Source organism: Ictalurus furcatus, chromosome 18 (genome assembly GCF_023375685.1).
Source record: "Ictalurus furcatus strain D&B chromosome 18, Billie_1.0, whole genome shotgun sequence".
Classification (NCBI taxonomy): domain Eukaryota; kingdom Metazoa; phylum Chordata; class Actinopteri; order Siluriformes; family Ictaluridae; genus Ictalurus; species Ictalurus furcatus.
In genome coordinates this window covers 24,567,368-24,590,074 of record NC_071272.1, presented here as the reverse complement: position 1 = coordinate 24,590,074, position 22,707 = coordinate 24,567,368, and the positions used below count along the sequence as shown (strand labels likewise).

At 41.3% G+C, this 22,707-nt stretch overlaps 1 protein-coding gene across 1 annotated transcript; it reads right to left on the bottom strand.

Annotated features, from left to right (window-relative positions):
* Positions 1-710: 710 nt before the first annotated feature.
* On the bottom strand, positions 711-21,941 carry lars1b (leucyl-tRNA synthetase 1b). The gene is made up of 32 exons (XM_053648827.1): positions 21,848-21,941; positions 21,010-21,125; positions 20,338-20,425; positions 20,162-20,242; positions 19,262-19,402; positions 18,439-18,600; positions 17,445-17,557; positions 17,289-17,352; positions 17,117-17,184; positions 16,448-16,673; positions 15,500-15,587; positions 14,284-14,360; positions 14,117-14,170; positions 13,425-13,565; positions 13,246-13,323; positions 11,801-11,886; positions 11,377-11,442; positions 10,470-10,552; positions 9,282-9,420; positions 8,907-9,119; positions 8,542-8,599; positions 7,636-7,699; positions 6,775-6,958; positions 6,534-6,624; positions 5,973-6,113; positions 5,216-5,356; positions 4,841-4,951; positions 4,541-4,651; positions 3,540-3,644; positions 3,224-3,319; positions 2,103-2,235; positions 711-1,569 (listed from the first exon to the last, which is right to left on the bottom strand). Exons 1-32 carry the CDS (start codon positions 21,851-21,853, stop codon positions 1,364-1,366), a joined length of 3,531 nt encoding a protein of 1,176 aa, XP_053504802.1. The 5' UTR covers positions 21,854-21,941; the 3' UTR covers positions 711-1,363.
* Positions 21,942-22,707: the final 766 nt, after the last annotated feature.

Sequence of the window (22,707 nt, the reverse complement as noted above, 5' to 3'; positions counted from 1 at the left end):
CATTCATCTCACAATTGCTAAACAAATCAAGACACACAAATGAAGCAAGAGGAGCTTAGCGGTTAGCACGTTTGCAGCACACACCTCCCGGGTTGGGGTTCGAATCCCGTCCCTGCCCCGAGCGCATGGAGTTTGCATGTTCTCCCCGTGCTTCAGGGGTTCCCTCCAGGTACTCCGGTTTCATTCCCCAGTCCAAAGACATGCGCTGTCGGCTGATTGGTGAGTGAATGCGCGCCCCGCGATGGATCGGTACCCCGTCCAGCGTGTCCGTCACCGTGTACCCGAGACCCCCGAGACAGGCTCCAGGCTCCCGGCTACCCAGCGTAGAATACGCGGTACACAAAATCGATGGAAACGACGCAAAAACCCAGACAACTCACACAAACAAACCTCCACGTAAACACAAAACAGTCGTGCGATAAACACCAAATATCACACGAAAGCCTTCTGAGAAACACTTTCATTCAACAGAGAAACTAGTGTTCCACTAGCGAACATCAGCTACCGAGTTATTAGTTTACTCCAACACACACCTACAGCAAACGTGCAGAGGTCGCGTCATTTCCTCCTTCAGAACGTCTAACGCACGTTAATCTGCGCTCATCTCTCTCGCTGTAGACCAGCTGGTGACTCAAACACCGCCTCCCCGATTCAATAACGAGAACACGTCACAGGGGTTAAATCATTAGCACAAACGCACCACATTTACCAAGGAGAAGTTTATTTGAATCATTTTTCATTCACAGAATTTATTCGAGAGAAAGAAAACTGGACTTTGATAACAGTAGAAGGTGAAAATGCTTCTTACGGAGTAGATTTACAAAACGGACACAAGATACAGAACTTACGTGCCCAAAAATAAAAATGCTGACTTGATGCGTCACTGCAGACCTGTAAAACGTCTCGGTTTGACGCCTCCTGACGTTCTCCGTAATTATTCCTCTAAACATTTAACCAGGAAGTAAAAATGACGTCTTAACGAGTGCAAACATCTTCAATATGGTCAGTCCAATTGATCTAGAATCTCCTTTTATAAGAGTACAATAAACCAAATACAAGATTATTAAACCTGTTTCTACTCATTTCAAGCTTGACCTTATGTTGTTCCACTGGCAGATCCTTCTGCTAATTTTATGCATTTATTTCTAGAAGGAAGTGAAATTACCTGCAGACATTCGGTCTGAATTCAGTCAAATAGGTTTAATCATCTTGTACTCAGGATATTTTTACTTGCTAAGACATTATTTTTGCAGTGTAGTTGGTCTGTTTTAGCATTAGCATTTTACACCATCACCGGCTGAAGCTGCAACAGCCATTTTAGAATCTGTAGAAAACGGCGCTGGCGGCTTTTCCCTCGCAGATCTCACTCGATCAAGTAAACGAGAGTATCTCCGACGTCCACCGTGAGGCCGTTGTCAATCAGACGCACCTTCTTCTCCTCCAGGTCGACGTGGAACACGCACTGGTCCGAGATGGCCAGTTTGCCGTGTTCTTCTTTCCCCAACACGGGAACTCTGCGAGGGCCGAGCAGCGGGTCTTCAAAACGCATCAGCTTCACTTTGGTTAAATCTGAGAGAGAAAAGCGTTAAGAGGTTTAGAAAGTTTTCTGAGAGAGGCCCGTTTCTGTTTCGGAATTAAACGTCGTGCAAAAAGTTGACTTTTATTTCACTGCGTTCATAATCGGCAGTTTCTGCTGCTCCAAGTAGAGCTGTGTCCATAATCACGACTTTCAACACATCGTTATTACCGATACACTACCGTTTTACACACACTCGTTCTTTATTATTATTTCCCCGCATTTTAGAATAATAATAATAATAAAAGTCATCAAAACTCTGGAGTAACACAAATGGAACTATGGGAATCACATTGTGATAAAAAAAATCCTAAATAAATCAAAATAATTTAGTATTTTAGCATCTTCAAAGTAGACGTGCTTTTTGCCTAGAATTTCTGCCTCATTTGATTAGTGATTATTCCTTTCATTTAGTTATTTCAAACATATGACTATTTAAACCCATTTTAAAACGATGAACTCTTTAAATGTGTAATTAAACTCAGTACAGCTCGAGTGCAGGTGGTTTCAGTTCTCACAGATTTACCTTTGATGCCTCTGTTGGCTTTGTGCAGTCTGCGAGTGATGCTGTCCTTGGTGTCTCCCTGACGGATGTGGATCTGAGAGGAGAAAAGTCCGTTGAACGGCTGAGGGTTCAGCAGACACACCGACACTCCAGGCTACGGGGAGGGAACCAGGGGGTGGAAAAAAGAGCCAACAGGTTAAATCGTTAATCCACAACCATTTTCAATAAAAATCAGCGTCTCACAATTGAAGTGTTAACAATTGCTGTATAAAAGACAATAGGTATGTTCCCATTATTATTATTATTATTATTATTATTATTATTATTATTATCATTACTACTACTAGGGGTCCGAGCATGTAGCAGAAGCAGACCAAACTGTAAGTCGCAGTAGTCGTTAGAGGTAGTAGCCCCTACACAAGCAATCGATTTGAGCCTCAATCAGCATAAATAGTGCAAGCATTTACATTATGGCCCTTATCTCAACAGCCATAAACCCTACACTTAACCCCCATCCCCACCCCCCCGAACAGCCAAATAGATCTAGGCCCCGCCCACTAACTTCCACCATGATGGATTTTATTTTGCTAATTTGCATAATATGCGAGACGTACTTTTGCAGACGAGTCCAGACTAGAACCTCAGTAATTATGTTAAACAATATGGCTGCAAAATGTCAATCAAATCGAACAAGGTGGAGCCCTTTTGAATGATTGATTGATTTTTAACGGTGATTGTTATTTCGAACACTTGGTTGCTGTCAGCCAATCAATCAGCCTTTCACTAGGCATTTCACACAGCTACCATCGTCACAAAAATGTTCAAACGTTTGCTCATGTATGATCTCTTTATTGCGCTATGAAACTTGGCCACTGGAGGCACTATTTGTGAGGAGTGCTTGGACCCCACAGATCTAGGCTTGCTTCTCATCACTACTGTTTCATCACTGCTACTTTCAGAACTCGACGACAGCTTTTCACTTCATACTGAAGAATGCTGAAATATAAATCAGACAGTAATTCTGTTCTTTTCCTTCCCTTCTCGGTATTAAACGCGACTCCATGTCCCTGAGTGAAGTCAGACACCCGGCGTCCGGGCCGCATCAACACCGCGGGGCGTGTGGGTGAAACGATCGGCGTTACCTCTGATCTGAACACGCTGAAGGGTTTTCCTGGACAGCAGTCCTCCTTCACTTTATCGTCCCCTTCGGAGGCAAACAGGACATCGATCTGTTCCAGCTACGGAGAGAAAAACAAAGAGTTAACGTAAAACTAACGACTTAACACACGCCTAATTCTACCGATCTGATTCGGCAGCGCGGTACGAGCGAGCGTAATATAACTAAGACTTATGAAGAGGTTTGAGAGTAATACCTACAATCTTTTTCTTTATTTAGTAGCCACTCGGCTAGTACACACCAACTCATCATATTTTATGCACAGCTGTTCGGCTTCCTACCTCCAGAGAGTTGGTGAGGTAAACAATGTTCTCCAGCAGGACTGCTCGCTCATCAAACTCCAGCTGCAGCTCCAGCACCCTTGGCCCGCTCTTCTCCAGGTTGTCCTGACACACGCACACACACACACACACACACACACACACACAGTCAACAGAGCTGTCTCAACACAGCGTTCTGTTTACACAGTATTATACACCCGGTGTAAACATGCTCCTCTCTGTGTACGCTCTAGATTACTAATCAGAAGGCTTCTTAATTACTGTTACTAATTAATTAATCCTATCTCATGATATTAAACTAACCCAATCATACAAAACCTCAAGTCACGATACAAAGAACTATATAAATGTACACTGAGCAGCACAAGTTCCCTTTCAGCTGCATTTCTAATACTGTGTAAGGAATAGAACACTTTGGTGTGTGCGGTTATAGGAAAACAATCAGCGCCAGACGGTGTGATGACGCAGAGTCGTTGTTACCACCCTGTAAATGATCGTTTCCTTATAACCGCACGCCCCCTAATGGTGTGTTCTTTTTATATGACGGTAAATTTCAACGATTACAATTTTTCACTGATTAATGAACACGTTTTTTTACGTTCCTGTCCTCACTTATGTTACAGCAGCTAGAAACACTCCTTCCCTCAGCAGCATCTCTTTTTCCTCTCTCTCTCTGTCCTGAAGACGTCGGAAAACACAAACTCACAGAGTGTTACAAAGCGCTGGCACTGGAGACTCCTTCCACAAATGTTAAAATGCTATCTCTTCGCAGAAAATGTGATCATATCGACATCTATACAGATAAAAACGTATAAGAACGAGCGCATACCTAAACCTGTGAAAATTAATCGACACCTTCAGACCAATCAGAATCCAGAATTCAACAGCGATGAACAGTGAGGTCATTCGACGGCACGAAATCGACTCCTTCGATACTTTAGATTATGTTGGATTTATTCTCCTTTTTCCACAGAAGCATGGGGTCGTTTGCACATCAGTACCTTGATCATGGCCACAAACGGCATGACGCGCTTCATGTACTTCTTCAGCTCCGGCATGGCGCCCAGCTCCACCGCAATCACCTTATTGTCAGGAAGAGTTCCACTGTTGTCCTAAGAACCAAAAAGTAAACACGACATCCTTGCAGCGAGATCAAAACCGTCTTACGTCGCACATCTCCGAGCACTTTCTGAACGCTAAACACGTCCCGGACTATTAAAAACAGAACGTTTAGAGTTCTGAGCACGAGCTCGTTCACATACACCGTCTACAGAACAAAGCTGACATTAGAACAGCTTTACCTTGTAGTGTTTGGCCAGGAGAGAGAGGGCGCTATGCTGCCAGGGCGGATAACTCTTTGCCACGTACACCGTGCAGTGAGAAGGCTTGGCTGCTGGTTTGTTGTCTCCTTTCTATGAGGACAAAGTGCAAAACTGAAATGAATCGGTACAACTTCATCAGCAGCACTTTACCTCACAGTACAGTAATTAAAAGGCAAGTATGAGGTAAATATTCAGAAGGTGAAAGGTAAGTTTGTGGTAATATATATATATATATTTAAAAAAAAAAAAAACATACATCACTAAATGGATTAGAAATCATCAGAGAAAGATTCTGTAGCGGCCCTGGGTAATGTAATCAGAAACACACACACACACACACACACACACACACACCTTGCTCTTGGCAGGCTGCATGTAGGCTTTGAGGCGGAGGCGCAGGTCATGGGCCGTCTCCATCAGGTATTGTGAGGATCGGATCAGAACCTCGTCCACCGGACCGGCCGCTGGCCAGCTGGCCTTCATCAACGATTCCGTCTGCAAAAAAGAGGTCAGACCAGGAAATAAACAGAGCATCGGTTTTATACGTTTTTAAAACCAGCACGTCTCGTCTCAGGGGCGTCTTTCAGGCGACACGATACAGAACGATTCGCTATTGATCCGACCCGATACGATTCAGCACCGATCCAAAATGATTCATTTCTAACGTGCGCTGATGTGTTTTCAGCAGAGTTAAATGGAAGTTTGGGCCCCAACCCTGTTCTCTTTCTGGAAGCAGTGGGGGCAGTACTACTGTCTGAAGAAAAATAACTGTTCTGGTGTTTTTATTACTTTCTCAAAAATATTCATAAAAAATGATGGACCGCTAACCCTAACCCAAACACCAACTCACACCAAACCTACTACAAGGGACGTGGTGTCCATACTGATTTTTAAACCACTTCTTAAAGCTTTTTCCTTTGGCTTTTCACTGATTTATTTAGTTATTTATTTTAATTGATCGTATTCTAGCACTGTTTTATTGTGTTTACCGTACAGCACTTTGGTCAGTCTCGGGCTGTTTTGATTTCGATGAACTTAAACTTGACGGCTAATGTTGATGATTCCACAATTAAAACCAGAACATTTTCAAGTTAAGCGTACTGTCACTCACCTTTCCGAGCAGGGCCCAGGTGTACTCGCACAGGTGAGGGCAGATCGGAGCCAGCAGCAGGGTCTGGTTCTCAATAAACTGGAACACCAGGTCTCTGTGCATTCCCTCGATGGCCAGCTCCCGGTATTTATCCTTAGCTGCCTAGGAGGAGAAATAATAGAGTACAAATTTAAATATATATATATATATATATATATATATATATTTATATATATATATAAATTTAAGGAGAAAGTCTACCTTGATTGTAAGATAAGATAAGAAACTTTACTGATCCCACACTGGGGAAATTCCCTCGTTACAGCAGCTCAATTACACAAAAAACAGACAGGAAAGAATACACATTAAATAGGAACAGAATTGAAAGAGAAAAAAAAAGTATCTAAAAAATATATACAATAAAAAGTCACCTGTCTATATGTGTGAATATACAGAGGCAAAAACATAATAACAGAGCTTTAAAATACAGATGAATGTGTGTTTTAATAATAAATAATTGATCAGATGCTGGAATGAATGGAATAAATCTCGTGTGTGTGTGTGTGTGTGTGTGTGTGCGACCTGAAACTCAAAGAATCCAGTCTTCAGTGCCTCCTTGTACATCATCCTCTCATAATGCTGCTCAGTTTTAATAATCCCCGAGTTCATTTCACTGTGAACACGGAATGAAACCATAAAAAAAGAATATTTTTCACCAAATGACCTCCAAACGACCCGCAGCCTCTGTACGGATACAACACCCCTCATAACAGCAAGAAAACACCCGGACCCATGTTCCACAGGACGGCGCAGTGATGATTACCTGGCGAACACTCGGTCGTTGAACGTGTCGGCAGGCCCGGTTCTCAGATTGTTCTGGTTGGAGATGATCTCTTTGACCCATTCCACCCAGGTGTAGAGACGCAGAATGCCAGCGTCGGCCATGGCCTCTACAAAGTTCGCGTCTTCTACGGTGTCTCCGGCATCAGCAAGAGCCAAGCGCATACCTGAGGAGGAAAGCGATGAATATGAACAGCCATAAAGAGTTATTTTACATCGTTCTTATTTCCTTTATCACGTTAGAGGAGTCACAGCACAGTGAGGTTGGATTCTTAAATCCAGTGGTGTTTTTTATTTTAAGATTCATTTTCTATAAAGTAAAATCCCTGTAAAGCATAAACGATAAAAATACCATCCTAATATGTTAAAGAAGATGGAAAGGAGGCAAGAAAAGCAGGCTCACAATACTAGTCGTATTTTCCATAAATAACAGAGACGAGCTCTCACACACACACACACACACACACACACACACACACACACACACACACACACACACACACACACACACACACACACACACACACACTAATGAGGACTCGGCAGACGTCTGTACTCCTCTCCAGATGGACCGATTTCAACACTCACTCCTTTGGGAAAGCGTTTTCTGTTCAGTCGGCCTCCAAACTTCAAAAACAAACCAAAATTTAAAAATAAATAAATAAATAAATAATTTTTTTTAAAAAAGCTTCCCTTCTGTCTTCCCGTTTTATGAAGAGGAACAGATTTTAGATCTGAAAAGTAAACTGCTGACGCGCCTTCCCGTCTTTCCGGAGGAGCTAAGACAAAAACGAGGCCGTCATCGGGAAGAGGGAAGTGATGGGCGATGTTTCGGAGCACGTACCGTCTGCAGAGAACTTCTCAATCGCTTGAGACAGGGTGAGAAAGTTGCCCGTGGATTTGGACATCTAGCGAAGACAAAAACAGATCAGTCGATTATATTTTTAAGGAACTTTACACCACATACTAATATCGTAACTAAAACACTTTACCTCAGATGTTTATTCATATATGTACATTCGTTATTCAGTTCATTTACTATTCATTATACCACAGCATGGCTGAATTCTTAAATCTGATTGGTCAGAAGGTGTGTATTATTATTATTATTATTATTATTATTATTCTGTATAACAGCACGGCTCAGACACTCGTTCCGGCTGCATCATAAATGGCAGGTTTATATCAACACGCTCGTTCTAATGCATTATGGTTTCTATAGTAACAGCCCGTTCACAGGGGCGTACACGTCGGACGCTCCACTTAACCGAAAACTAATTATAAACAGATTGAAAAAGGCGTGTCGTTTAACAAAGAAAAAACGTGAAATCTTAGATGTGGCGATGTTCTATTTTTTGTTGTTGTTGTTAGGAGGTGTTTATTTAATGTTTATGGAAGGAGTCTCCAGTTCCAGTGCTTTGTAAAGTTTCCCAACACGGGAAAGTGCTCAGGACAGAGGAGTTTACACTTTCTGGTTTCTCTGAAAAATGACATGCTGTGGGTTTTTTTTTTTTTTGAGAGAGAGAGCGAGAGAGAGAGAGAGAGAGAGAGAATGTTTATAGCTGCTATGATGTAAGTGAGAGCAGGAAGGAACTCAGCACAGTAGGGACGTACGATCATCTCGCTACAGCATGTTCTTACTATATATCCAGATGTTAGAATTACATTTGACTCAACACTCCAAGAGCCGAGATTAACGATATTGTGAAGAGGGAAAAAAAAAAGAAAGGAAAAAAAAGGATTGACCAACCTTCTCAGAATTTAACAGAAGGTGTCCGTTGGCGCGAACCGCTCTGGGCCACTTTCCGCTGCGAGAATAAAACACTCCTTTTAAAACGTTTGCTTCAACAGCTCAGAGACATGACGCGAGATATAACGAGAATCTTGAGCTAAAATAAAGATGCTTTAAGAATCGTACAACAGAACCTGAAGAGAAACCACGAGACTTTCTGTAAATGTTCAAGAACCTCAAGAGATATCATCATGAACCATAACCCAGTTATACAGCCGTACTTAAACCCTAAAAGACTCCTACGATCAATCTCCAGTACCAGATCCACTAGAAGAAGCTCAATCTCCATGATTCAGATGTTCTAATAATAAATCGGTACACACCTGTCCTCGGGCCACATGGCCACATGGTTGTACAGGTAGTAGGAGAGATGGTTTGGTACTAGGTCTTTCCCAGAGACACGGGCATCCACAGGGTACCAGTACTCAAACTCTCTCCTCAGCCTCTGCAGATGCTCCTTAGGGATGTCCGTCTTGGGAAAGGCAGCTGTTTTGAAGAAGATGAAGTCCCACACCTCTCTGGTCATCTGTTCTGGTCTGGAAAAAGAGACGCAGATTTAATTTGGGAGAACCTTAACATAATCTAGCGGTGCAAATATGTTTCTCACGCACGTCGGCTTTAAATTTAAAAAACGAAAATAAATCACATCACACGCAGACGGACAAACAGAAACAGAGAACGGACAGAAATAACAGTACCGGATTCCCAGAGGTGAGGGTCCCTGTCCATTGAGGACTCCTCCCTGCAGTAAGTGGGCTACGGTGTAGTAAGCCATGTAGATGGTGGAGTCTGACAGAGACTCGATGAGCCACTGTTCGTCCCACGGCAAGCGTGTACCTACGGGCGGGAGAATAAAAATAAAAAAACAAAAAGACATCAACACCTGTCTGGGGAAATCTGCAGGTGAACCACAGAGAGGAGCGGCGCAGGAGCAGAATTAAGATGAACATTTTTTTTTTTTTTAAAGTTTGTAAAAAGAACTCGACATGATGAGGAAGTGAAGAGCAACAACAACAACAACAACAACAACAACAACAACAAAATGGACTGATGAAATGAGATTTTTAGTTTTGCCCAAAAACAGATTTTTATATTTTTTTTAGTTACTCCAAATGTACTTCAGTAAGACTTGACGTGTGTGAGGAGGGTTCTTTAGTTCAGGTCAGTTCAGTACAGGAACGACAAGGCTAACGTTCCTCACAAACAGGAGTGTAAACCTCAGACTTGTACACGAATAGAGATGGGCCGATAATCAGTTTTACTGATATATTTAAGAGTTTTGATTGATGATGATTAGATATCGGTTTTTGTAATATCGGATCCGTGGATAAATCACGCCATCTTGGGGGCATTTTGAGAATTGAGCGCAGTACGACTATCGCAGCACTGCAACTGGGTTTTTTGCATCTGTTAGAATTATTTTTGTGCTTTGTTTGTTTACCTCATCAAAGTTTTTATTTATTAAAAAAATTTAATAAAATGTATTTATTTAAAAAAAAAAAAAGACAGACAGTTTAGTAACAGTGCACTTTATTTTTTGCACTCTTTCAGACCCCTCTATTTATTGGTGTATAAATAGGAGTGGTTATGTATGGTTTTATATGCGAGGAGGAATCGAAATTGACAAAATTGTTATAAATAAAACAGTTTGTTCAGTTCAGTGGTGTTATCACTGTGTCAAAACAGAAGCAAAGCAATAAATAAATAAATAAATAAATAACCATTGTTTCTGTGTATCGGTCATCGGGCGCATAAACATGCAGAGAATCGGTATCGGTTATAAAAAACTCAACATCAACTCCAGAGTAAACTCCGATTAATCAGACTGACTACATCGTTACTGGATCGCTGTTCCAGACACGGACGTGCAGAGAGACCGGGTTTACCTAGACCGTATGTTCTGGAGCAGGCGTGTTCTTGAAGCCAAGCTAGCGTGGCCTCGAAGTTCTTCCTGGTTTCATCACAAAATCTGCAAAACATACAGAGCAGAGTGTGTGTTTAAAACCGTTATAAATGAATAACAGAGGTGTGATATGATTGTAATTATGATTGCGTATCAGTATACTGTGAAACAAAGTGACTTATGCTTTAATAAATCTTTAAAATGACTGCTTTGAACTGACGCACTTATAAATACAGGGGTTTACACAAAACCGTAGCTTTAAAAATAAATAAATAAATAAATAAATAAATCAGTTAAAGATTTTTAAATATACTTGAAACGTTTGCAGTTAAAAATGAAAATCATTTCCAGTTCCAATCTTTTCCACATATTACAGGATCAACTCTAATTCAGTCTTTTTTTCCTTCAATATCAGAATCTTTTTTTTTTGGCTGGTACTGATCCGGTACTGATCCGGGGTGTCGAATCAGCATTTTTCTTTTATTTTGCGTTTTATATATAAATAGAATTTTGTCCCCCACTTTGTAACATTCATTTATTTATTTTTATTTCTTCTAGCCTTATAGATACTGTTTATCGTCTTATTTTTATTCCTTCACTCATCAATGTGCAATATATACATGTCGATAATCAAGCGCGATAAACTCGTGTGCAATATTTCTATATGTTTCAAAGCATTTCTTTTTACTTCTTAATTCAATATTTTTAAACTCGTTCATTTTAAGTGTCATTTGCTGCTTTCTGAGAGTGGTCACGCTCAACCTTGTTGTATTGAACACCATGATAAAGTGTCTTACTCATACTTTTTCTGTAAAGCATGTTGGCATTTCAACTCCAAGTGCTATAAAATTAAATAAAGTCGGGATTTTTGTCCTCTGAAATGAACTCACGTCTCCAGAGACTCCAGAGCAGTGACGGCTTGCTGCTTCCACTCCTTGTCTCCGTAATCCAGATACCTGTCGCAGGTAAAACAGGAACGTGTGAGGAACAAAAGAAACATGAAGAGGTACGGTGATTCTAGCCAGACTAAAATCTCAGAAGAGCGCCGCTGAAAGTTCTAACGTGGGCCGATCGTCTAGACAAGAGCAGCGAAGGGGGGGGGGGGGGAGGAAAAAAAAAAAACCACAGTATTAACACCAACAAGGAGAAAGTGGAACAGCGCTCGGTTATCAGGACTATTTTTAATCATTACAATGAGTCTTTTCCACATTACACCTTTCTGTGACCGTGTTTCAGAAAAGTAATATTAGCCTCTGCTCGCTAAACAAGCTTTTACTGTTTTCGATAAAACATCAGGGTTTAAAATCCGCTCACCACTGATCACAAAGAGCCACCACGCACTCGTCAGCCGAGCGAGACATCACCTGCTTTTCAGGCTCCATGTAAATCAAAGCCTCGCCCTGAGCACAGAATGAAGAAAAAGATGTTTACTGCAAACAACCGCGTCAAATTTTTTATAAAAACGGCTCCTCAAAGAACGTACCGTATACATGACCAAGAAAACACAACATAAAACACTCACAAGACCGACTTTCACGTGCTATTTATTTACTAATTAGAGTCGTATGTTTCGGCAAATGTGTCCTTCTAGAAAGAAAACAAGACTTTTAACGGGACTTCGGCACAGATCAACTCGACTAGAGGACCTGATCGACTTCAGATCATATCATCCGCATGGATTACTGCACTTTTATATCTGGAATATAGTGTGCGGTTTAAACTGTTTATGTTCATGACGTTCACGGCGTTTAGCAGACGTCCTTATCCAGAGAAGAGCTTCGGCGTCTCGATCAGAAACACGTCCTCGTGCTAGTTCACTCGCTCCGGGACTCCGAGCTCCATCCGGAACATTCAGTGAAAACCAGTCCTTTTATTTTATTGGCATTAATTAAAGAATATAAAAATATATAAAAAGCGAGCGGACACACATCTATAAATTAAGACAAATAAAACGAATCTTTCGGATATGATAAAAGAAACGGCGGCGTATAAACGGAGGTCAGGTCTGTCCGTCCATCTGTCTGTCTGTCCGCGCGGAGCCACAAGCCGTAAGCAAACGCCTCAGCTGATGGAGGATTTCCATTATTACTATGATTATATTATTGAATATTTTTCCGGGTGTAGAAGTGAGTCAAAATCACTTCCACTTCTGTTTTTCAGTCTTTACCCTGATCGCTCATTTCGTGCTCCCAGCTGTCTGTCAGTTTTGTGGGCGTCGCTACATGCAAATGAGCGGCGTCGGGAAAGTGCTTCGTACTTTACGGTGATGACACATACGCAAGTACGAAGAAAATCAGCGTTTCTGAAACTCTTATCCGTAAATCCGTCAGAATCTTTTGTTCGGTTTGTCTTACGCAAACACTGACACACAACTTTACCCTTTACTCATGTTCGACGTGAATCGGAGAGAGATTTGGCCGAATGTGCGCCGTGACAACGTCACAAAACCAACGCCTTTCTCTCGAAGCACGTGTGAGTGCTAGTCCTGTCGACACGCCGATTTCAAGAAAGTCATTTTATTACAAGGCAATGCACAGTTCTGGAGGAGTACAAAGTGGGAAGGAAAATGTCTGCATTAGTTTTGTCTCGAATTAATAAGCCATGTCCTTCACACTTAAAATAAATCAAACTATTTCAAGAAATAGTACCTGAAGACTATTACGATGCTAAACGTGAGGACCGCAGTGGGGTGTGGTGCACAGAAACAGCGCAGTGATGCACTCAAAACTACAGAGCATGAAAAGAGGAAAAAAAAAAACCTTGTCAATCATCATCTTCTGAATCGGCTTCTTCACATCCTGAACTTTCTGCCCTTTAAAACCATCAACCAACATAACCTGCAACAACAACAACAACGAAAACATGATACAGTCAGCACTAAATGACTCGTTTTTAATTTTACACACGTCCCCAAAATCCCAAAATGTTCCAGTCTCACCCCTTCATAGAAGCCTTTGAGGTAGACTCTCTCTTTGGCTTCAGCCAGCTTCTCTCGATCATTCTGGCTCTGGATCTTCAGCTCGTCACACACCAGAGGAGCCGAAAGGTTTCCGTAGCCAGGGATCTCAATGATGGGAACCTGGAACGGCAAAGGACATCATTCTCCAGCACTACTCAGAACCTAAACGTGCTTTTTAGAACGATTAATCTGGTTCTCGAGTCCAAGCCAGAGCTCAAATGTAATGGTTCTTGCTCGCTCTTTGGTTTGCTTTCTCACTGCACATAAATAAACGAACCAAAAAGGTCTGAAGGGTGTGTAGGGCCGACGGTCAGAAACACAACGATGGAGAACGAGTGAACAAATCAGTAAGCTGATGCACAAAACATTACACATATATAACGATTATATTATAAAGAACTAGTTTAAAACATTTTGTGCATCACATCCAGGATTTATAATCTCTTTTTAGTTCATCTGAGCAAATCTCCAGAACACGTCGCTCTGGTTCAGTTTAGCAGCTCAACGTCTACAAAACACACACCCGCAACACAAAACGCACGGCACGCAGCGATTCGCTTCCCGCAGGGAGTCGATTCAGAGTCAAATCATTCACTCCACGCCAGGAACGAACACCACACCTGTGGAAAAGCACAGCGAGGTTCACACCCGGGCTGCGTGACGCCACTTACCGGTTCAAAAGGAAGGACCATGTGATCTTTAATCCCAAACTTCTCTCTCAGAGCCTGGAGAACAAACAAGCAGCCATTTGGTACATAACGTCATCCTCCAACAAACAGAGGGTTTCCTCACAAAATAAAGATCCTTAAGAAGCAAGAAATCAAGAGATAAAAATCACCGCTTTCTTTTTGAGGTCTCTGAGCGCTGCGATGTCATCAGGAGCGTCCGACGGCACGCTGGTCACTACTCCCGTTCCTACGGTCGAAAAACAAGACCGTGTTACGTTAACTACGATTCCGTACACATATTTTTGACGTGAGTTTTGAGATATCGGTTTTCTGGAAACGTCAGATGGGAATAAAATCTCCAAAATGCGCATAAAAATCTTATGTGCTCAATTGAATTTTTTTATTTTTTATTTGATCAAAAGACACGCGTAAAACTACGATGGAATAAACTGCTCGAAGTGCATCCAAAAAAAAAAAAAAGTCATATGACTTCGCTTCAACAAATCACGTGATCGGATAATCGTCTCAGAAAAGTAAAAATGGCGGAGAACGAGACACGACGTTTTTTTCCAGGAAGTGACGATTTTGTTCTCTTGAGCACATGGGACGGAAACGGTGCAAATGAACGTTACCATGTGTAGCATTTCATAAAAACCATTTAAATAACTGCCAAATCGACAAGGTACTGCGAATGTGTAAGAACCCCTGCGCTAAGCTTATTGTGTCTGAGCTTCATCGAGAAGATTCATTCGACATTAACTACACCGACACACGTACTCGGGTCTCCTAGTTCACGTTAAAGAACCGACTCTTTCCTGAACGACTCATCGCTACATTCTACTCATCCTAAAACTACTTTTCAGCCATTTTCTCACATTTCTGTCTCACTGATTTAATTGCCGTTGTTATACGGTACGGGAGCGGCCTCTAGAGGCGAAATAAAAACCATTACTGACTAATTTTGTTGTGTTATTTGAAGTGTTGTCTTTTTAATTATTATTCGTTTTGGACAGCTCTATTTTTATTTGTTATTTGGAGCGCTACTTTTTGGTTCAGTCTGGATGTATATACCTTTTACTTACTTTAATATTTATTAACAGTTAATATATATTAATATTCGTACGTTAATCATGGTACAGTCGGTACCGTTTTCTTTTGCATTAAAGTTAATCAATTTTAAAAACTACTACTACTTTAAAACTAATTTTAAAAAGTTGGTAGAACTTGCATGTTGCACGGTGTATTTTTCTGACTTACGGTTGCTGTCGGTTTCTAAGAACATTTTTTTAAAATGAATAACGACGTCATAACTGCTAAAATGAAAACTGGTCATGCTAGCGGACTTTCCTATGTGAGTGAAAACTAACGCAGAGACGAGGCGAGTACCTTTATCCTCCTTTATGGTGAGCATGGGCAGGGCGTAGATGGTCTTATACGTGGTGAGAGGAGCGTTCAGGGCGCAGCCGAGGATGTCCTGGGGAGGAAATATAGCGCAGAACGTTTTTATCAGGGTGCACAGCATGAGAATATTATCGTCAAGCGCAAGCGCTTACATCAACCAAATGAAACACACAAACTAACACAAGGCGTTCTGTAGCCGCACAACGCTGCACGGCAGGGGTTGTGTTTTGAAGTTGGAACGAGCCAATCGTATTGATTTTTAGTGATTTATAGCAGCCGTTGTCTTTCGTGTCATTCTGTGATTAACTCCAAATCTCGAAATACATCACAACGTGAAGAGATCTACTCGAAATGCAGATCTACAGATACGTGGAACAAAGAAAAGACTGACAGAGCGAGACGAAGAGGGAGATGTATGAGATGTACGAGATGTATGATCTTAGCAGAGATAATTCAGTGCCAATTCTTCTTCTTCTTCTTCTATCTCTATAAAGGTATACAGCACTATGCGAAATTCTTCAAGCCCTAAAGAAATACTGTAAGGCAAAAATACTGACAGTGTCGTAAACAACAGTAAACAATGTCAATATCTGGAGAGAAAAGGTTTGATCATTAAAACGGTATCGGGATTTCCCCGAGCGTCTTCGACAACCTGCAAGAGTTGTTCTGGAGACTCGGTCACACTCGCTTCTGATCTTCAGACAGAATTCATTTTCCGTCTGAATCGTGGTTTATTACATAAAACATGTTACCTTCTTTACTGATGTACACACCTAGCTAACGTGCTTTTCTATCTTCTCATAGAGCCAGACAGATCGATAGAGAGAGAGAAATTGTTCACACAATCAGATAGACAGAAGCACATACAAAAGCGTGTGTGTGTGTGTGTGTGTGTGTGTGTGTGTGTGTGTGTGTGAGAGAGCGTGTAGAAACCTGGCCGAGGAGTTGCGTGACTACAGGCACCACTCCGTTCTCCTTAGTGAAGCCCTGGTAGGCCATGTTCCTGGCTGCTCTCTGCGTGCTGATGAACACGTCTCCGCCGACCGTCTCAAACGCCACGTACTTCATGTCAGGTCTGATCCAGCAGTTCGTCTGTCCGAACATGGTCTCCGGCCTCAGCGTGGCTGCCACCAGGAACACCTTCTTCCCTTTCAGAGTGCTGAAGCGGAAAACGAAGACAGAGCGCAACATTTACGAAGGTCACGTGACACGGGCGAGCGTCCGCCCACCCACCCAGGGGTCGCGTTAAAGGAGGATTTCCTGTCTTTGATCAAACTTTAGCAGCACTGACGGAAAATTAGCATCACCGCGCAATTTTATACAACTGCTCAACGGGCAAATTAAAGAAGAAAAAAAAAAAGACATGAAAATAGACAAAAATTTCACAACCATCTAATTATCCCTGCTGATTCATACCTCCGTACTGTACTTTATACAATTTAGCTTTTTTGTAAACACCTAAACCCATAACTGACCGCTTAAGACAATTTTGTAATGTTCTAAAAGAATAAAATAATATTAACAGTTGTCAGAAGTTGGGTTGAAGATTTAAGGAAGGAGGAGTTAAAAGTGTGAAGAGTTCCACAGGGTTATCTGAGGTACCTCAGTTGTGCTGGATAGGGTTCCACCATCTTCATTTTAATAAGAGTGTACTCCTGAGGTCCGACTCCCTGGAATTAATAAAAATAAATTAATAAAAAGACAAAGGAAAAAACACGAGTCCCTGCGGCTAATCGTTAGCGTAACGATTTTTAGTTATGTCGAAGTAACCCACTTCTCCCGTCTGTCTGTCGTGGTCCATGCACGGCTGTCCGTCCTTCGGAGAGTAAATCGTGTACCTGCGAAATCAGAAGACACGTTTAAACGTTTTTTTTTAATAATTTATTTGTATTTCAGCTCAACCTTTAAACGGGATAAAAACGAGACGCACCGCTTCCCAAACTTGATCTTCTTCCTCTCTCTCAGAGTGACAAACTGCCAGCGCACAAAGGAATCGTAGAAAGGGTTGACGTCGGTGGTGATGAAGGAGCGACGCCAGTCCACCTGAAACACAACAGCATTGTACGCTGTGCCTTTGTTGTTGTTGTTGTCGTCGTTGTAGATTGATGCATTTTATCTGAAGATCAGCTCTCCCCCCCCCCAATGTTTGAAAGACAAAATCTCTGAGATCTCTGGGGAGAGCGATACATCAAACAATATCATATCATGACTCACGAGGCGTTTCGATGGTGCACCATATCGGAGACTGAGAGCAGGATGGCGGAAATATTTATTTTAAGAATATTACGAATATTTAAGATTTCATTTTAAAGCTTAAGTACCAACATCACACCTAGCGCTTCCATTTTTATTATTATTATTATTAAAATATCACCACATGCATGAGCTCAGAAAAGTGTAATGATCATATTATTATTAGTCATTTATAATATACTGTATTGATGTTGTATCGTCACATCCCCCCAGCCCTAGTACTAATGATTACACGGTTTAAAAGCTTTATATCAGCCATAACGTTAAAACTTCACTCCACACGCTTATCATCGAGCCTTGGGAGCCCATGACCCTGTCTCCGGTTCTCCTTCCTTGGAGCACTTTTGGTAGGTTTTAACCCCTGCATACCGGGAACACCCCACAACACCTGCTCTTTTGGAGACGCTCTGACCCAGACGTCTAGACATCACAATCTGGCCCGTGTCGAAGTCGCTCAGATCCTTACGCTTGCCCATTTTTCCTGCTTCCAACACGTCAACTTCCAGACCCGACTGTTCACTTAATATATCCCTAATATATCCCTAATATATCCCACCCCTCGACAGGTGCCGCTGTAACGAGATAATCAACGTCCCTCACGTCATCTGTCAGTGGTTTTAATGTTACGTCTGATGGGTGTATGTGTATATATGTATTTATTCGATGTCTACCTTCACACCCATCCTTTTCAGATCTTCCAATGCCAGTGGAGGAAAATAATCCAGCCAGTGCTCAGCGTTAGAAAACTTCACGATCTCCTCGTCCTTCAGGCCCAGAGACTTCATGATGTCCCACTGGAACTTGGAGGAGCCGGCTTTAGCAGCTGCTTTGCTCTGATGAAAAAATGAATACGAGAATGCGATATTAATACTAATACTAATAATAGTAATAATAAGTTTCATATTACAAGAAGTTCAACTCTGCTGCTATATTTGAAAGATTGAATACTCATCGGTGGGTTTTAACGTAAAGGAGCGTCAGACTCAGCATTTCATGCGTAATAGACAATTTATTATTCGTACACAAAAGTTTACTACACTTTTTTATATAAAAAACATTTTGTTTATAAAACAATAAATAAAGATATAACACAACGGGGGTTTTCCTCTAACAACTTGAAAAATTTATCGCAAGATAAATTTTAACATCATACACAGGTACTGTGGGTATAACCGATCGTATATGATCGTATCGCCACATCACCCGGCCCTACTTCTACCTTCATATCTAATTAGTACAAACTGCTTTTATTGAACATAAGATTTATTCTGCTTGATGTGATTTTTATTTCTGTTATTTTTACACCCGGAGATGCTTTCCTAAGGCAAGAAAATAAAAATAAAAATAATAAATAAATAATCCACTAAAACTGCTTTTCTTACGGTGTGGAACTTCACCTGAGCAAAAATGTAAAAACATTTCCTTTGTTTTGAAATTAAAATATATATATATTTTAAAATAGTGACTTATGAGAAACGCTGGTGTGATTAACACCTTCTTCCCCTTCGCCTTGTCTCTGATGATAATCTCATCCGCGGTCTTCGTCTTCTCTTCTGCTTCCTCCTCGTCTTCATCGGGAAACCGCGGGGGATTTCCGTAGAGCTCAATCTCTCGCTTCAACTTATCCGCACAGGCCTACAGAGACGAGAAAATACTCCGTGTACACAAAACGCAGGGTGGAGAGAGCACGCTGAACAGCGTAACACACTTCACACAGTGCTGTTACAGGAAAATAATCAACGCCAGGGAGGTGCGATACGGCCCCAGTTACTGTTCCCACCCCAAAAATGGATTATTTTCCTAGAACAGCACGTCCCTAAGTGTTTTATTCCTCTTACACCACGGCGATTACACATTTTCACTTATTAACGAGTGACAAAATGCCCTTTTTAACCATTTATAGCTACGTTTAACATTAAGCTGCGTCCACGAGACAAGCTAGTTCCTGTTCTTGCTTACGTTATAGCAGCTATAAACAGTCGTTCCCTCTGGTTATTCTCTCTCGCTTGAATTCAACGAGACAAAAAAAAAAATGCACGCTTGTTACAGCATGCTATAAAAAAAAATTTAAAAAATCACAGACACTGGAGACTCCTTCCGTAAAATGTTAAATAAACATCTCCTTACAGATCCCATGCGTTTTGTAATCCGTTTACACAGAGTGCTCTTTGTATATAGTCCCTGCGAACGAGCTGTTGCTATAGAAACAACAACGTATTGGAACGAGCGCGTTAATATAAACCTGTGATTGGTGTCACAGCCGGGAACGACCGCCGGAGCCGCCGTTACAGGAAACTAATCAACACATTCTGATCTGAGAATTCAACAGAGTGGTGATATAAGCACATATACACACATTTTATATATATGTGATATTTCTACACCTTTACTTACTTTAATAGGCATTCCAGTACAGTGTAATCCGAAGGGGAAAAGGCAGTGGCGTCCTTTTAAGCGCTGAAAACCCACTGCAAACTACAAGAGATGTTTTAATCAACAACCACCACGTACTTATACGCTGATGCATCAGAAATCATCCATAAACACCGGATACGATGAGATACACGTACCTCACACTTTGACAGACAGAACGTGTGACCGAGATGCAGTTTCCCGTTCATGTACGGATAAGGAAAGGTAACCAAGTACTTGTTCTTACTGGAAAGAAGAAGAAGAAGAAAAAAAAACAACGGATACGGATTAGAGCATTAGAACAATATACACCATACAGCCGAAATGTTCCTGTTGAACGTCTCGTTCCAGATTTATTCCCTCTGTGTTTGCTGTTATAATGCGCTCCACTGTTCTGTGAAGGCTTTGCACTAGATTTTGGGGCGTGGCTGTGGGGATTTGTGTTCGTTCAGCTACAAGACCGTTAGTGAGGTTGAGGTCAGGAGCTGATGTTGATGTGAGGAGACTCCAGTTCCAGTTCCAGTCAGTGGGATTGAGGTCAGGGTTCTGTGCAGGACACTCGAGTTCTTCTACCTTCTTCCAACCTTCACACACCGTGTCTTCATGAAGCTCGCACTTTTTGTGCGCTTTGTGTCGTGGTGGAACAGTGTTTGGGATTCTTAGTTCTTATGGAAATTGTAACGCTACAGCGTACAGAGACGTTCTATACAACCGTGTGCTTTAAACTTTGTGGTAACAGTTTTGGTAAGAACCACATATTGGAATGATGGTCATGGGGTGCACAAACTTTTGGCCTTAGTGTCATTTTTGTGATGTCAACACAAACTCACGTTTCAGCCTCCACCACCGGCGCGTCGCTCTCGAAAGCGTTCTCCTCTTCCCATTTCTTCTGGATGTCCGTCTCGATCTTCCTCAAGAAGTCGAGCTTTGCTGTTCCTTTTCGTTCCTAACGAAAACAAAAAAACACTTCAGATCAATTCCTTTACGCTTCTTAATATATATTGTAATCTTGTGTAACAATATAATATTATAATATAGTATATATCATGATAAGTTATGCCACAATACACTTTTCTGAGATATCATGATATCTTTTTAGTGATGCTTTAATTGTAAAAATGTGTTGCAAAACCAATATATCGTGATACATATCGTGTACCGAGAACCGTGATGTGATATTTTGTGTAATATCGCTCCATTTGCAAACTCGACAGCTGTTACTAGTCTTCTCCTGGTCTTCTTAAAAGTCTCATCCAGGTATTTAACCTACACTAGCATCATATTAATACAATCACGTTGTATTAAAATCATTTCATAGTTTAGTTTATCAAATTAAAATAAACAATAAAGCGAACACGCTAAAGTACATATCTAATAGTATAATTATAGTATATAGACTATCATGGCAGACTTCAAACTGGGATGAAACCCAAACGCCCGCCTTGTAGACATTATAGTGCACTAGCTAGGGAGTAAGAGCGGTCATTGTGTACACTACCTAGTGCACTACATAAGGAACGGTTTGCTGTTTGAAACGCTCTCCATTAGCATAGCACTGTTTCGTATGCTAACTGCTTCTACTTTTAACTACACACGAGTACACGAAACGCATCCAGTAATCAATATTATCCCAAAACATCACACATTTACATCAAACTGGAAGCATACCGTCATTCCTCTGTAGTAACGAACAACTTTAAAGGGATGGGTGAAGACAGAAGAGACACGCCGCCGGTTCCTCGGCACTTTGTCTGACGACAGGTTCAGCAGGAAGCGTAGCCTTCGCTGGGCATTCTGGGAAACGTAGTATTATTTACTGAAGCCTCAATTAGAAAACCTTTGCAAGCTTTTATTTTATTGACATAAAATTACTGTTTAAGTGGTGTTTTGGAAACTGAAAACGTTTTACAATCTGGAGGCAGTACGTAGGAGTTTTTATTTGTGTTAATGAAGAGCAGGCACCACGACAACCGGCATCGTGTTTTACTCAACCCATTTATAGTACATTTATACATTTAATAATTCATTAAGATAATTTTGTCTGGCCCTGGAATATTATTTCCAAATATATATATATATTTATATATATATATATATATATATATATATATATATATATATATATATATATATATATATATATATACTGCTATGTGATTAGAACGTATCACACCTAAGTAGTTATATCATACACTTTCTGTCAAACTATCAATCAAAGTAGTGTGTTGATAATTTATGACCCATGTGTTTCCCTGACGGACGTGTCTCTAGGTAGCCTTAATTTATGACCAGAGGTGGGGGTAACCCTATCGACAGTATCAGGGGGTCAATCTGGCTCCTTTGTGTCTGGGCAGTGGTGGAGAGGGGGTGTGTGTGTGTGTGTGGGTGGGGGGGGGACATCCCATGTCCCCACTGGCTGACAGTCAAGTCGTGTACATTTATGACCTCTGTAACACTGTTTGATCTGAATGTGTGATCTTCCCTGGCAGTTGTCTGTCTGTGTGACACAGAGAAGTGTGATTCTGGGG

Bases quoted from the DNA above. Each gene is read 5' to 3' on its own strand.
- lars1b (XM_053648827.1), bottom strand. The intron at 13,324-13,424 runs GTGAGACTGGAA...TTGTTGTTGCAG, and splicing joins TCAAAGGCTTCTATGAAGGG to GTTATGTTGGTTGATGGTTT. The intron at 11,443-11,800 runs GTGAGCGGATTT...TACCTGCGACAG, and splicing joins GTGGCTCTTTGTGATCAGTG to GTATCTGGATTACGGAGACA.